The sequence below is a fragment of the Sander vitreus genome, chromosome 24, assembly GCF_031162955.1.
Source record: "Sander vitreus isolate 19-12246 chromosome 24, sanVit1, whole genome shotgun sequence".
Taxonomy (NCBI): domain Eukaryota; kingdom Metazoa; phylum Chordata; class Actinopteri; order Perciformes; family Percidae; genus Sander; species Sander vitreus.
Genome location: NC_135878.1, coordinates 15,938,376 through 15,953,651, shown reverse-complemented (window position 1 = coordinate 15,953,651; position 15,276 = coordinate 15,938,376). Strand labels below are relative to the sequence as shown.

The following is a 15,276-nucleotide window of genomic DNA, read 5'->3' as shown; positions in this document are numbered from 1 at the left end:
ACAGAAATTACATTTCATTACAATTTGATTTTTCCTGACCCTTCATATTGTCGTTACGGTTTTTATTAAACAAATACTTTAGGCTAACAGTTAGCAAGTTATCATGAGCTAACGACACCCTTCGGCTAGACAGCTTACGTCACTTTACTGTCCATTCCACAGTAAGAGTAAAACAAATAAAAATGTCATTATTCTCAATCAGTAATGTTACTCACACCTGGCTTGACGAGCTCTTCTGCCATCTTTGGTGGCAATGTGGTCCTGTCGCGTTGTTATCTATGTTAGGAGTCTACGGCGGTGTTGGTTTTATTTTGAAAATAATGAGCGGAAGGAGTTCAGTGTTTACTGTCTCCGGTGCAGCGGCCGTATGGAAACACATGCTAACCTTCCGTGTTTACATCATGGTTTCCATGGAGCAGTAACGAGTTGTTGTTGTTGTTGTCCTTTCGGAGCTGCCGTTACCGGTAAATAAAACCAAGACAAAATGAGGTATCGGGAAAGGTTTGGGCTGTAAAACACGGTATTTCTTCTTCCTCTTCTTCTTGTCTTCAGCCTGACCGGTCCGTGTACAGTAAAGGAGTGTCTGTTACCTTGTTTGACAGAAATCTATATGCATTTACTTATTTCTGACAATTTGATAAACACAAAGGTTGAGTAAATAAAACCCCAATTATCAAAACGCGTTAAAACATTACAGTATATTAATATTAAACCCTCGTATTGTCTTCCCGTCAACCATGCACTTGCTGTCCTATGGTTCTGTTTATAAAGCATAAAGTAGCCTCTTAATGATCACCCAATTGTATATCTTTTTTAGCCAACTTCATAAGTTGTTACTAGTTTTACACTTTTTTAAGGAATTGATGATGAATAAACATCATTTATATGAAATTATCGCTATTTTTTGAGTAAAATGAGCAGAAATTAAATTATCTTGACTACTTAAGGCCAGCGAAACATGTTTATGGATGATGACAGATTTTCACCCAGGTAGACCATAAATGTAGTGATCATCAATTAGCGGATGGAACCTCCATGTTATTTTTGGGGAATTTGGTTGGAAAAAAAGCCATATTTCTGATGTAGAAACTTAGAAAACGGGTCAAAGTAGCCGCGAGGACAACATGAGGGTGTAGAGAGTGTGATACAGCTGGACTCTGAAACTGAGATTAGCTCTCATAAGTTCTGCTTCTTCAACCGTTTTGGACACATTTAGAGAGGATTTTTATTGATATTTTTGAATCTGAATTCTTATCATTTCCATCATCATGGGGCTGGCTAAAACCTCTTTTTGGTGGGCGCCACAAATTCCTCTATGCAGGGAAAAGCCTGTACTTTTACTGCAGTAAAGGATGTGAATACTTGCTCCCCTGCTGAATGTGTGTAACGTTTTCCTCTGTTATAGCTGACTCATGATTGGTGTGGAGGATGCCCGTCCTGAACTTGTCCTTCGCTGCGTGTGGTTTTTTGGGGATCTACCAGCTGGGAGCAGTGGGAGCTTTCCTCCGCCACGGAGACCGGCTGCTGGGATCCCTCGGGGCCTGCGGCGGGGCATCGGCCGGCGCCCTGGTGGCTGCCGTGATGATCACGGCGCCCGACAAGTTAGAGGTACAGTGTTCCAGGACCATAGGAGAACAGTTCTACTACTTTATTTAAGAGTTAGAGGTACGTTTGCCTCGTCAGTGGGGTTAGCTTAACCTTTTTGGTGCTTTCTTAACGTTTTTCACGCCTTTTTCAAAGTTTTTGGCGCCTTTTTGACTATTTTTCAAATGTTTTTTCAATGTTTTCTGGCGCTTTTATTTTGCAGTTTGACGCTTTTCAATGTTTTTAATAGTTATTCAACAACTGTGGTCTCAAAATACTTTGATTTTTTTCCTTCTATATAATACTAATATTCCAGCTTTTTGGGAAAGTAGTGTTCAGGTTGTTCTAGAAATTTAAATATAATTTAGCAAAAGAAAACTCTTCTCCGATACTCTACATCAAACATTTGACATCTCCGCAGTAGAACTGTGTCTTTTTAATATTTAACACTCACTGGCTCTTCAAATATATATTAAGTAACAGCCAAAGATCATCATATTTAGGAGAAGACATGTTTTATTGCTCCGTTTCTTTAAATATTTATCGGTTACCCTTTAAAAAATCCACATGAACCACTCTTCACTTCGGCATGAATTAGATCCACCGCACAGCTCGTTTAAAAAAAAATTAAATGTGTTACGGTTTGCCTGTTATTCAATGTAGCACAGTTCAGACACAACACAGTGCTTTACATAAGAATAAACTAAACAAAAAGCAGAAAATACAGCATGGCGGTCATAAAAGAGAGAAAAACAAGGAAAAGAAATAAAGATAAAGTGGCGGTTTGGGGAGATTGTTGTTTCCATGAAAAGTAAGTTAGCTTGGTGAAAGGTGCATACATACACAAATATTAAACAATAAGAACAAACAATACATACAGAAACAAACATGTACAAATAGCTGTTTAGCATAAAAAGGAGGCTGAATGGGTTGAGTGCAGAATGGTCAAATGTGTGTTAGAAGTTCATGTTTGTACCGGTGAATGAGTCGGACTGAACGTTTCCTTCTCTTCCAGAACTGTAAAGAGTTCACGTACCGGTTCGCTGACAGCGTGAGACGGCAGCCGTTTGGAGCCGCCACGCCGGGATACGACTTCATGCTCACACTGCGGTGAGTACACAATACACTGCAAAACAGCTGGGTGATCTCAGCAAATAATCATTCTACGACCACAGCTTTACAACGTCAACAAATGTGTTCAAAGTGGGTTTTTTTTTTTTTTAAACTTGCCTGTTTACCTGCCTTAAAACAAGAAAATGTCCAAAATATAAAAAAAAAAAAAAAAAAAATGCCTTTATTCTACGAAATTAACTGTACTTTAATTGTGCAACTTTCAGACCAAAAACGAGCGACAAAAACATTGAAAAATTACACAAAAACATCGGGAAAAAGCTACAAATGTCATGATAAGTGTCAAAAACATCTGAAACAAATACAAAACCAATGAAAACAGCAATAAAAACCTCACGACAAGCTAAACAGCTGGGTTATATCACGAAATATTCATTCTACAACCACAACTTTACAAAATATGGTTGATAACACTGAAACATTGAAAAACAAAAGAAAAACACATCGGAAAAAGCTACAAATACGTCAGCGAGTCGTCCAAACTTTGCTCCCTGTCCTCATAAAGAACTCTTCCTCCGTCTTTTCAGCACTTGTATTTGCACACAATTATTCCCCTCGCAGCTCTCAGAGCAAGGTGAAGCCCCAGGCAAGATTTCAGCTGCTTTTGTCCCATTTTTCCAACATTTGTCCCATTTACTGAACACACACACACACAAACACACACACACACACACACACACACACACGAAAGGAGGGCGGTAACGAGGGACAGGTGACATGAGGGTAATCAGGTGCAAACTGCAGCTGAAACACATGAAGGTAATTAAAGAAGCTGGACCACACATCCTCAACATGTCAGACACTGACTACGTTTACATGCACATGATATTCCTGTTTTTGCCCTCATTCCTAAAAACAGACGATATTCCTCTAAGCTGTTTCCATGGCTAATGGAAGAGAATACTCCACTAATATTCCCGTTTCCATGCAGCCGTGTTTAACAGGATGTTTCCAGATTGTTGGAACGTGTGAACACAGCGTTTCATTCCTGCAAAATTAACAATGTCAAAATATGATTGATAACATTGAAACGTTGAAAAACTAAACAAAAACATCGGAAAAAGCTAGAAAAGGTGTTAAAAATGAATAAAAACGTCAAAATTATGTCGAAAAAAAACGACTCAAACATAGAAAAAGACAGCTAAAAACATTGGGAAAAGACTTCCCAAAGATTGAAGAAAACTTAAGGAAAAAGCATCAACAGCGTCGAACAAAGGAACAAAAAGGGAGAAAAAAACTTGCTTTAGCCTAAATGTTTTTGTCTGCAATGATGTTTGATTCCGCGTCGTCTCTAAATATCTCTGAGTGATATGTATCTAAAGAGCACGGTGTAATTATGATTATAAAACGTGACAGATGAGTGTATCTGTGTGTGGACCGTCTCCAGGGAGGGGATAGAAGAGATCCTGCCCAGCGAGGCTCACCGTCTGGCCGCCGGCCGCCTCCACGTCTCCATCACTAACTCCACAAGTGGCCGCAACCACATCCTGTCCCGCTTCTCCTCCAGGGAGGAACTCATACAGGTAACCACCCTGAACAGAAATCTTTATGATTGGTTTACTTCATTCCAGGGGGCGGAGCCAGGTGTAAACATTCGGGGCTCAGCTCCGTTTAGAGCAGCTATATGTGAACTATTATTCAAGGCGTTTGATATCTTGAATAATAGATCTGTCAAATCTGAACATCATGTGGGAAAAACATAGTTGTAAAAATCTATTTTGACTTTTTTTAGGAGATTTTTCTCGCTTGTGGCAATGTTTTTCTCAATTTGTTAAATTTTGTCACTTTTTTCAACATTTGTCTGTCTTTATTTGATGTCTTTGTTGTTTTTTATGATGTATTTGTCTGCTTTTTCTCTCTCTACATTTTCAACATGTTGACGTTTTTGTCAATTTGTTTGACGAGCCAGAAGTTGTTACAACGTTATAACCATTCCAGGCTCAGCTCAAACATAAAGGGGGGGGGGGCTTATTTTGACGCTGTTGGCAGGTTTTTCTTGACACTTTATTTATTGGGATTGTAACATATTTTGAAACTTTTCCAGGCTCTGCTGGCCAGCAGCTTTGTGCCGTTATACGCAGGACTCAAACCGGTGGAATTACGAGGACAGGTAATGTCTTTCACCCTGCTGGGAACAGGAAACCCTTACTGCCTAAAAATATCATGACTTTGTATTTCAAGATACTAATTGGGCCATTTTGGACTGAGTTGAAACCAGTTGAAGATTTATCCCTACATATTTTACATTAAACGTTGATATGTTGTTTTCTGTCATTAGGGATTTCTCAATCAAACAATGGTCGGGCGCCTGGTTAGCTCACCTGGTAGAGTAGGCGCACATATGTAGAGGTTTCCTCCTCGACACAGCGGCCGCGGATTCGACTCTGACCTCTCTCCCCTTTCAAGTCTAAGCTGTTCTCTACAAATAAAGGCTTAAAATGCCAAAAAAAAAGATCTTTAACAAAAAACAATAATAATAATAAATAATATAAAACTTAGCTGTCGGCGGTGTACGACGGTCACCTTTTTGTTCTGCTAAACTCAACTGTATCAGCCTCTGAAAGGATGTCACCTCACAGTACTCTATACCCGCTCACACTCACCTTTTCTCAGCTAAACTTAACTGTCATGTGAGCGGCCCGCAGTCGCCTAATTTTGTAAGAAATCAACAAATTGTTGTGCGTAAGTTTTAGGAAAACATCATGCAAACCCATTTATAAAATACTGGTAACAACATTTGGAAAGAAAAGAAGGAATAATTTAAAAATGCAGATTAAAGAAGAAACAATGTTTTTCCTAAACGTAACAAGTCTTGCCGTATAAATTTGACCGTCGTCGGCGAATGACGCTCACTTTTTGTCGGCTAAACTCGACTTTAACAGCCGCCGACGGTTCACTTTTATTGTTTTTTAATTTTTTTTGTAATTTTATCTGACTGTATAGTCATCTTTTCTGAAATTTTTGTTGCTTTTTCCGACGTTTCCTCCAAGCACGGCGCCAGGATTCCAGTTTTGGATGGGCCAGACCAATTGTGGGTGGGTCTTAAATTAAAAACGTTATCCAATCACTTTTTAACCTAATACAAATGACTGACTAATATACCGTTATATATATTATATGTGCTTACATAATAACGATTGTAATAACTTGATGCTCTTTAAATATGTTGTTGCATTGTAAAAAGTTTCGGTGCAAAGGACGGACCTACCCGCGATCGCTCTCCTTGGTTCTGACCAAAAGAAGAATCTCCATTACGCACCATACCTGGCTGTGCTATAGCTCATCTCTCCTAACCTAAGGCCTATAGACTGTAAAAGTGGTCAGGAATCTAATATTTCCCCAAAACATAGTTTAGTTCTGCTTGTATAACATGAGGCCGAATATTTCACAATTCTGTTTAATTGTTTTAGGTTTTCAACATCACTGCCCGACAGTTTCAATCAATACTCGACCACAGAACGTCATCTGTCTTGTAAAACAAGACCGAGACAAACTGTTACTTTATTCTGATGATTCATGTTATAAACATGTTTAATTAAAATAAATAAATCACATTAACAAGCCCTAAAGCATCATTGGCCATAACAATAGAAAACCATGAGGGAAAAACAACTTAACAGTAACAAGCCGTTATAGCAATAGATTTGCGCCTACAGCTCTGTATCGATTATTTTTATCCATATATCTCATATAACGACATAATACAATACAGGCAGAGTAGCCTTCACATACCTTACTGTTCTCCTCTGGCGGTCCTACACAATTAAACTCGCTAAAGCAGAAGAAGCGACCAGATACTTTAGCACTGGTTGCGTTGCGGGCTCATCAGAAGACAGATCCTCAGGGCTAGATTATGTCATCCACTCGCGAGTCAGAGACAGAGGCACTAGCACCGGCACTGGTGCTAACCGCGCTAGCATCCCGGGGTGGCAGAGACAAAGATGTGCTAGGTGTTGTGGATCTCAGCTCTCCTTCATCTCCTGGTTGCAGCAATGACTCAGAGCGTTCGTGCATGTTTAAGGTACCTAAACAACAACTGTTGCAACATTGTCCTTTACTGGAAATGATTTTCACTCTTTCAGATCACTTGGAGCTAGCCTAGCATACCGACAAGCTACATCCGATCCCGAACCTCACTGTCTGCTGAACTTCCACAGAAACGTAAAAATAGACATAACCAGCTTTTTTTTAAATGTTTTTGAAAACTAAACATTTAGATTATTTTAGCACAAATTATGTGACTATTTGCCGATTTTTAATAATTCTTCACCAAATTATAATGTATTAAAAGTTTTTTTTTTTAAGAAAAGTTGTGGGTGGGCCTGTTGAAAAGTGGGTGGTCCTAGGCCCGTCAAGCCGTGCCTGGTTTCCACGCTTCTTTCGACTATTTTGATGCTTTTATGACTATTTTCAAGGTTTTTGGTTCTGTTGAATGTTGGAACAAGTGTCAAAAAGCGGCAAGAAGTTGAAAAAAAAAAAAAAAAGTTCAAACGTTCGGCAAAAAGTGTCAGATAAAGTTCCAGGTCATGCTTGTTGTTTTAGAAATGGATGGATGGAGGGTTCTCCGACAGCCTGCCTATTCTGCCGGTGGGACGAACCATCACTGTGTCTCCGTTTGCCGGACTGCAGGATGTGTGTCCCGTCCACAGGGGGCGCTCCAACACTCAACTCACACTGGCCAACATGAACATAATGGTGAGGACTGGATCATTTGATGAAGACATACAGGTGCTGGTCATATAATTAGAATATCATGAAAAAGTTGATTTATTTCAGTAATTCCATTCAAAAAGTGAAACTTGTATAATGTATACATTCATTCCACACAGACTGATATATTTCAAGTGTTTATTTCTTTTGATGATTATAACTGACAACTGATGAAAACCCCAAATTCAGTATCTCAGAAAATTAGAATATTACTTAAGACCAATACAAAAAAAGGATTTTTAGAAATGTTGGCCAACTGAAAAGTATGAGCATGTACAGCACTCAATACTTAGTTGGGGCTCCTTTTGCCTGAATGACTGCAGCAATGCGGCGTGGCATGGAGTGGATCAGTCTCTGGCACTGCTCAGGTGTTAGGAGAGCCCAGGTTGCTCTGATAGTGGCCTTCAGCTCTTCTGCATTGTTGGGTCTGGAGCATCGCATCATCCTCTTCACAATACCCCATAGATGATCTATGGGGTTAAGGTCAGGCCAGTTTGCTGCCCTGACCTTAACCCCATAGATTATCTATGGGGTTAAGGTCAGGCGAGTTTGCTGGCCAATTAAGAACAGGGATACCATGGTCCTTAAACCAGGTACTGGTAGCTTTGGCACTGTGTGCAGGTGCCAAGTCCTGTTGGAAAATGAAATCTGCATCTCCATAAAGTTGGTCAGCAGCAGGAAGCATGAAGTGCTCTAAAACTCCCTGGTAGAAGGCTGCGTTGACCCTGGACCTCAGAAAACACAGTGGACCAACACCAGCAGATGACATGGCACCCCAAACCATCACTGACTGTGGAAACTTTACACTGGACTTCAAGCAACGTGGATTCTGTGCCTCTCCTCTCTTCCTCCAGACTCTGGGACCTTGATTTCCAAAGGAAATGCTAAATGTACTTTCATCAGAGAACATAACTTTGGACCACTCAGCAGCAGTCCAGTCCTGTTTGTCTTTAGCCCAGGCGAGACGGTTCTGATGCTGTGTCTTGTTGAGGAGTGGCTTGACACAAGGAATGCGACAGCTGAAACCCATGTCTTGCATATGTCTGTGCGTGGTGGTTCTTGAAGCTCTGACTCCAGCTGCAGTCCACTCTTTGTGAATCTCCCCCACATTTGTGAATGGGTTTTGTTTCACAATCCTCTCCAGGGTGCAGTTATCCCTATTGCTTGTCCACTTTTTTCTACCACATCTTTTCCTTCCCTTGGCCTCTCTATTAATGTGCTTGGACACAGAGCTCTGTGAACAGCCAGCCTCTTTAGCAATGACCTTTTGTGTCTTGCCCTCCTTGTCCAAGGTGTCAATGGTCGTCTTTTGGACAGCTGTCCAGTCAGCAGTCTTCCCCATGATTGTGTAGCCTACAGAACTAGACTGAGGGACCATTTAAAGGTGTTTTGAGTTAATTAGCTGATAAGAGTGTGGCACCAGGTGTCTTCAATATTGAACCTTTTCACAATATTCACATTTTTTGAGATACTGAATTTGGGGTTTTCATTAGTTGTCAGTTCTAATCATCAAAATTAAAAGAAATAAACACTTGAAATATATCAGTCTGTGTGGAATGAATGTATACATTATACAAGTTTCACTTTTTGAATGGAATTACTGAAATAAATCAACTTTTTCATGATATTCTAATTATATGACCAGCACCTGTACATCTTAAGTCTAGTCCATGTTATCAGACACTTAGAATAATAATCTGAGCCTGTCAGCAGCATAAACAGAACTTTTGTGAAGGTAAATACAAGCTGGGCAATTACATACGTACATACATCTAGCTTGTTTTGCCGCTGCAAAACCAGTGTCAAAAGATTGTGGTTGTTGATCAGTTACTTAGACACAAAAACATGGGAACATAGGGTCATGGTTGAACAAAAACGGTAGTTACCCTTTAAGTGGAAGCTGTGTCTCAGTTGCAGTTGACTGTCACAGATCTTCTTGAAGTTTTGATGTAAATGTGGTGTTTCCTTTGGTTTCCTCAGCTCTCCGTGGAAAACATCAAACGTCTGAATCAGGCTCTGTTCCCTCCGTCCAGCGCTAGCATGCAGGCGCTGTGTGAAGAAGGTTTCAAAGACGCGCTGGACTTCCTGAAGAGAGAGAACTGGATGAGCTCATGACGCTCATTTTTTATTCTACGAGCAAGCATGAAGCCAAGTACCTTTCACGGAAATGTGACAATGGATTTTATGGATTTTACTGTATTTATATATCGGGGTTCAACAATAAGAGTGAAATATAACCAAAGTTTGAATCATTTCTTCCGATCATCATCGTATTATAAATAACTTTATGGCTCTCTCGCCCTTGTTGGAGGATGGTTTGTTGAATGATTTGATTTGAATGTGCCGCTGGCTAATCAAGAACTTAGTTGGCCAATTTCAGTTTCAAGCCCTCGCCGAATTTGCAGATGAAAAGTTGCAGTGATGGAATGTAAGTAAGTACATTTACTCCAGTACTGTCCTTCAGTCCAAATGTTGCGGTACCTGTACTTTACTTGAGTCTTTTCTTTTCATGCCACTTTCTACTTCTACTCCGCTACATTTCAGAGAGAAATATTGTACTTTTTACTCCACTACATTCATCTGTTCCAGCTTTAGTTACTAGTTACTTTACACATTAAGATTTCTGCACACAAAACACATGTAGTTTATAAAATCTGATGTTTTATTCTAAAGTAAACTAGCCAACAATATAACGGCCTACAAGTCCAGCTGAGATGATCAGACCATTAAACACACAACTGGTTGGATCCTTTACACTTTCTACAATGATTTAATACTTTAACTACATTTCCCTGATGATACTTACAGACTTTTACTAAAGTAACATTTTCAATGCAGGACTTTAACTGTAACAGAGTATTTTAACAGTGTGGTATTAGTACTTTTACTGCAGTAAAGGATCTGAATACTTCTTCCAGTGCTCAAAAGTTGTTACTTGACCTTGCTTTTGTGTGACATCACATAGGGACGCAAATTAAAAATGTAACAAAAATGCGTTTTGTGGAAGAGCCAAAATGCAGCAAAGGAAGCAAGTCAGAGGCAACGTAAAGCAACGAGCATTTAGTCTTCTCTAGATCATGTTCTTCAGAGTGAATACGTTGTTATATTTGACTTGCTTTTCAAACTAATCGCCACTCTAATTCTTTTATCCCTTCGGCTAGTCAACTTTTAAATGGATCAAATCTATTTTTGGATTATTATTCATCTACTCTGTAGGCTTGTGTATGTGTGTGTTGTCTGTAGCTGCTCTTAACTAATTGCCCCTTGTGGGATTAATAAAGTTGTTGAATTGAATTGAACAAGAAACGTTTCAATCTTTTTGTTCTGATCATCATCTTATCATAAACTACGTTGTCGTTCTCCTGCCATCGTCAGAGAATGCTTTGAATGATTTGATTTGAACGTGCCATTGGCCAATCGACAATTGAGTTACGCTAGTGATGAGCGGTTGTTTAGAGGAAGAAGAAGATGACGGCTGTGTACGAGCTAAAGCGAAAGAGAACGTTTCAAGCATCAAGATGGAGCACATATCCAGCCCCTCACCAGTCTTCATCTGGCCCACATATCAGTTTAGGTTCACGTAGATTTTGGACTGCCTGTACTTAAGTAAAAGCTCATCAAAGTAGTACTACTTTTAATTACGTTGAATATGTTTGTACTCTTTCCACCTCTGTTCCTGTGTTGGTTTTAAAAGGAATGAAACATGATTGAGTTTTTGTGTTGGTTTGTTTTGGCAAAATCATTAAGACGCCTTTTTTCTCAGGGATCAGTGTAAAAAGCCGAGCATGAAAGAGTTATCACACACACATCCCTGGGGCTTTTTCTTCTGCTTAATGTGACAGCAGCTGAAAAAGATATGAACACGGATTCTTCATCAATTTTCCAAGGAGGCATTTAATTCCCCCTAACTTGAAGCAGTGAGGGGAGGGGGGGAGAAAAAAAGATATTGGATATTGAGCACAGTTCACACTGCCGTTATTGCCGTTATGGATGTTAGGAACTCCCTCAGGATGGAGAAATGGAGCGTGGTCTATGAAGTTTCCTCTGGGTTTCTCTGCGTGAGCAGGTTTCCTATTGGTTTGCAGCCACTGGTGCGTGAGAGCTGCTCCACCTTCAGGATGGAGTGATTGTGTTGTACAATCTGCACGGTCGGGCCTAAAAGTGTGATAGGTTGATTTGATATGCATTTACAATTTTTTAATTGTTGGGTGAAAGATGTTTAGTTTAGTTTTTAGTGCTTTTTTCAGCACTTATATACTGCACTTTAATAGCCTTCAAAACATTTTTTAAAGTGCTCATATAATACGTTTTGGCTTTTTCCCTTTCCTTTATTGTGTTATATATCTTTTTTGTGCACGTTATAGGTTTACAAAGTGAAAAAGCCCAAAGTCCCCCCCAAAGGGACTTACCATCTCCAACAGAAAACACTGTTCACAAACTGCTCCAAACAGCTCTGTTGTAGTCCAGCCTTTACTTCAGAGACAAACGTGGTCACTTTGGAACACACGTTATAATGCTCGCCTAGCTGCTAGCATGGCACGCCCTCATACTCTGCTTCTGACTGGCTAGTAGTCCTTACCTAGCTACTGTCAGGGCACGCCCTCATACTCTGCTTCTGACTGGCTAGTAGTCCTTACCTAGGTACTGTCAGGGCACAACCTCATACTCTGCTTCTGACTGGCTAGTAGTCCTTACCTAGGTACTGTCAGGGACACGCCCTCATACTCTGCTTCTGACTGGCTAGTAGTCCTTACCTAGGTACTGTCAGGGCACGCCCTCATACTCTGCTTCTGACTGGCTAGTAGTCCTTACCTAGCTACTGTCAGGGCACGCCCTCATACTCTACTTCTGACTGGCTAGTAGTCCTTACCTAGGTACTGTCAGGACACAACCTCATACTCTGCTTCTGACTGGCTAGTAGTCCTTACCTAGGTACTGTCAGGACACAACCTCATACTCTGCTTCTGACTGGCTAGTAGTCCTTACCTAGGTACTGTCAGGGCACGCCCTCATACTCTGCTTCTGACTGGCTAGTAGTCCTTACCTAGGTACTGTCAGGGCACGCCCTCATACTCTGCTTCTGACTGGCTAGCAGTCCTTACCTAGGTACTGTCAGGGCACGCCCTCATACTCTGCTTCTGACTGGCTAGTAGTCCTTACCTAGGTACTGTCAGGGCACGCCCTCATACTCTGCTTCTGACTGGCTAGTAGTCCTTACCTAGGTACTGTCAGGACACGCCCTCATACTCTGCTTCTGACTGGCTAGTAGTCCTTACCTAGGTACTGTCAGGACACGCCCTCATACTCTGCTTCTGACTGGCTAGTAGTCCTTACCTAGGTACTGTCAGGGCACGCCCTCATACTCTGCTTCTGACTGGCTAACAGTACTTACTGCACATGTGCGACTCCCAACAAAGATGGAACAGAAGTGAGATGTCTCACTCTGTCGCTAAAACAGAGAGCTCAACACACAGGGTGAAAAGAGTATGGTGTATTCTGAAAATTAAACCCCATAAACCTATTCTGATATAACCTCTAAATACAATTATGAACCTGAAAATGAGCATAATATGAGCACTTTAAATATTTTTTCAACACTTTTTCAGATTTTTTGACATTTTGCTGCTTTGTTGTAATGCTTTTGTGGCCAGTTTTTAAATACATTTTTGAAAGTTTTTTTTCAGTTTGTTCCGATGCTTTGTTGATGTATTTTTTGATGGCTATCAAAAAAAATTCAAGCTTTTTCAACACTTTTTTCAAATTTTTTTGCTGCTTTTTTTTCTGGTGCTTTTTTATAAACACTTGAAGACCGAGTTCAGACGTGCTTCACTGAGGTTTGTTGTACAAGATTATGTTGTACAATCTGCACAGTCAGGCTGTTGAGGCCCTAAAGGCAGCAGTTGGAACATTAAATAAGAGCTTTCTTTAATTTACTACAGCGGGATGACTTCGTATTGGACATCAGTCTTTGTTGTTACTTTGTTTGTCAAACAGTCCCGAGGGACTCCTACCCACTTTAGGAGACTCAAGGCATTTACATGTTTTTTGATGCTTTCTTCAAAGCTTTTTTGATGCCTGGTTACACTTTCTTCAATGCTTATCAATACTCTTTTTGATCTTTTTTGATGCTTTTTTCAATGCTTATGACTTTTTTTTGTCATAATATCTTTGAGTTGTGGACAAAACAAGACATTTGAGGACATCATCTTGGGCTTTGGGAAACACTGATCCACATTTTTCACCTTTTTCTGACATTTTAGAGACCAAACAACTAATCCATTCATCCATGAAATAATCCACACATTAATCAACAATGACAATAATCATTAGTTGCTGCTCTAGTATCAAAACATGTCAAATGATACTCAGCCCTGTTTATACTGTGAAGCATCTTAAAATGCATTACATGTAACTATCTAAAACAGCTTTCATATGTAAAATAAGTACATACACACAGTTTCCCCACTGGTATTATGTAAGCCCACCCCTGCTGGTTCTGGTAATGAGGTTCAATTAAGGCTTCCCTTAAATTACAGTTTCCACCCGGGGCAAAAAGATTCCCCAGCTTTTGGTTTTTATACTTTTTTGTTTCGGCTCGATTTGTCGGAAAGTTCACCCTCCGTAATGAAACGCTGACGGGGCTGCTGTCTGGAAACAAGCCAGCTGAAGTAACCCATTTATTAGCGTAATTATTCAGCTGCTGACTTCACCGCAAAACTGAACACACACCTGCAGAACGTTAATTTGGCATGTTGAAATCCACTGAAGAGCAGAGAACGTCATAAATAAATGCAGCACAAAGTGATTTCCACAGAGCGTGGCCTGAATCAAACTAAATCCTCTCAGGTCTATACTGTGTGCAAGGCACTAACATTCATGTGTTGTGCTTCTGGCCACGTCTTAACTCATTTTAGGGAATGTGATTGCGGCCTGTGATCTAATTTCTACCACAGTGGAGGTTCCTGCTGAGCCATGGCACTGCTGGGAGATCCATCCTTTACTGGAAAAACAAACCTGTTTCCTAAGGGCTTTACTCGGAAGCAATACATCCAGTTAAAGATACTTAATGAGTATTTAATACACTGTGCAGGGTTTCTCTGCCATTAGGTTTAGGTGCAGCACTGTTATACTCTCTTCTTCCTCTCTGTTCATCTCAGGTGTTCCTGATTCCTGACTGGCAGTGTGGCCCTGCCCCCTGTATATAAGGAAGGCTGGGAGACAGATATCAGCTCTCTGAGACTTAGGCCCTTCGTTTATACGCAAACGGAGAATTCACCTCTGAAAATGAGTCTTTCTAAAACCTCCGGCCAGAGTGGAGATTTTTGAAATCTGCGTTTGCACGTTTGCATGTAAACTGAGACAAACGGAGGTTTAGGCAGCCGAGGAGAGGAAGAGGAAGTGATTCCTTGCTGTTGTTGCTATTTTTGGGATTCTGATTGGCTAACGTGGGCTTGAGCTTCTCGTTACACTGCCACCTACAGGTTTGGCATGCTCTTGACGGCATATATACATGGACGGGTACATGTAAACGAACACTTTTCTGAAAACTGACACTGACCACCACTACACCGGACACAGATATGGTGATAATAACGCTCCAAAATGATGTGAAAAAGAGACGCAAAACTACCACAAAGAGACACAGACCGACTACAAAGAGACCCAAAATGACCACAGAGACCCAAATTAACCCCAAAGAAAACACAAATGACCAAAAAGAGACACAACATGACTAGAGGCGAAATTGCTGACTCAATGGTTGTCTCTGTTTGAAGAAAATCATGTCAATAAACTCTATGTCTCTGAAATGAAGTTTGACCCACATGTAAAGCAAACATCCAAGTCACAAAG

General features: G+C 40.5%; 1 protein-coding gene across 3 annotated transcripts; it reads left to right on the top strand.

Moving 5' to 3' along the window:
* The first annotated feature begins 340 nt into the window (after positions 1 to 340).
* pnpla4 (patatin-like phospholipase domain containing 4) lies at positions 341 to 10,724 on the top strand. 3 transcript variants are annotated; one of them, XM_078243945.1, is made up of 7 exons: positions 341 to 464; positions 1,406 to 1,608; positions 2,600 to 2,694; positions 4,103 to 4,238; positions 4,760 to 4,825; positions 7,258 to 7,410; positions 9,406 to 10,724. In XM_078243945.1, the coding sequence occupies exons 2-7, from the start codon at positions 1,429 to 1,431 to the stop codon at positions 9,538 to 9,540; spliced, it is 765 nt and encodes a 254-aa protein (XP_078100071.1). In that variant the 5' UTR covers positions 341 to 464; positions 1,406 to 1,428; the 3' UTR covers positions 9,541 to 10,724. The 3 variants fall into 3 exon arrangements, with proteins under 3 accessions (XP_078100071.1, XP_078100072.1, XP_078100073.1); XM_078243946.1 differs by having other exon boundaries at positions 341 to 489; XM_078243947.1 differs by having other exon boundaries at positions 341 to 520.
* The last annotated feature ends 4,552 nt before the right edge of the window (positions 10,725 to 15,276 follow it).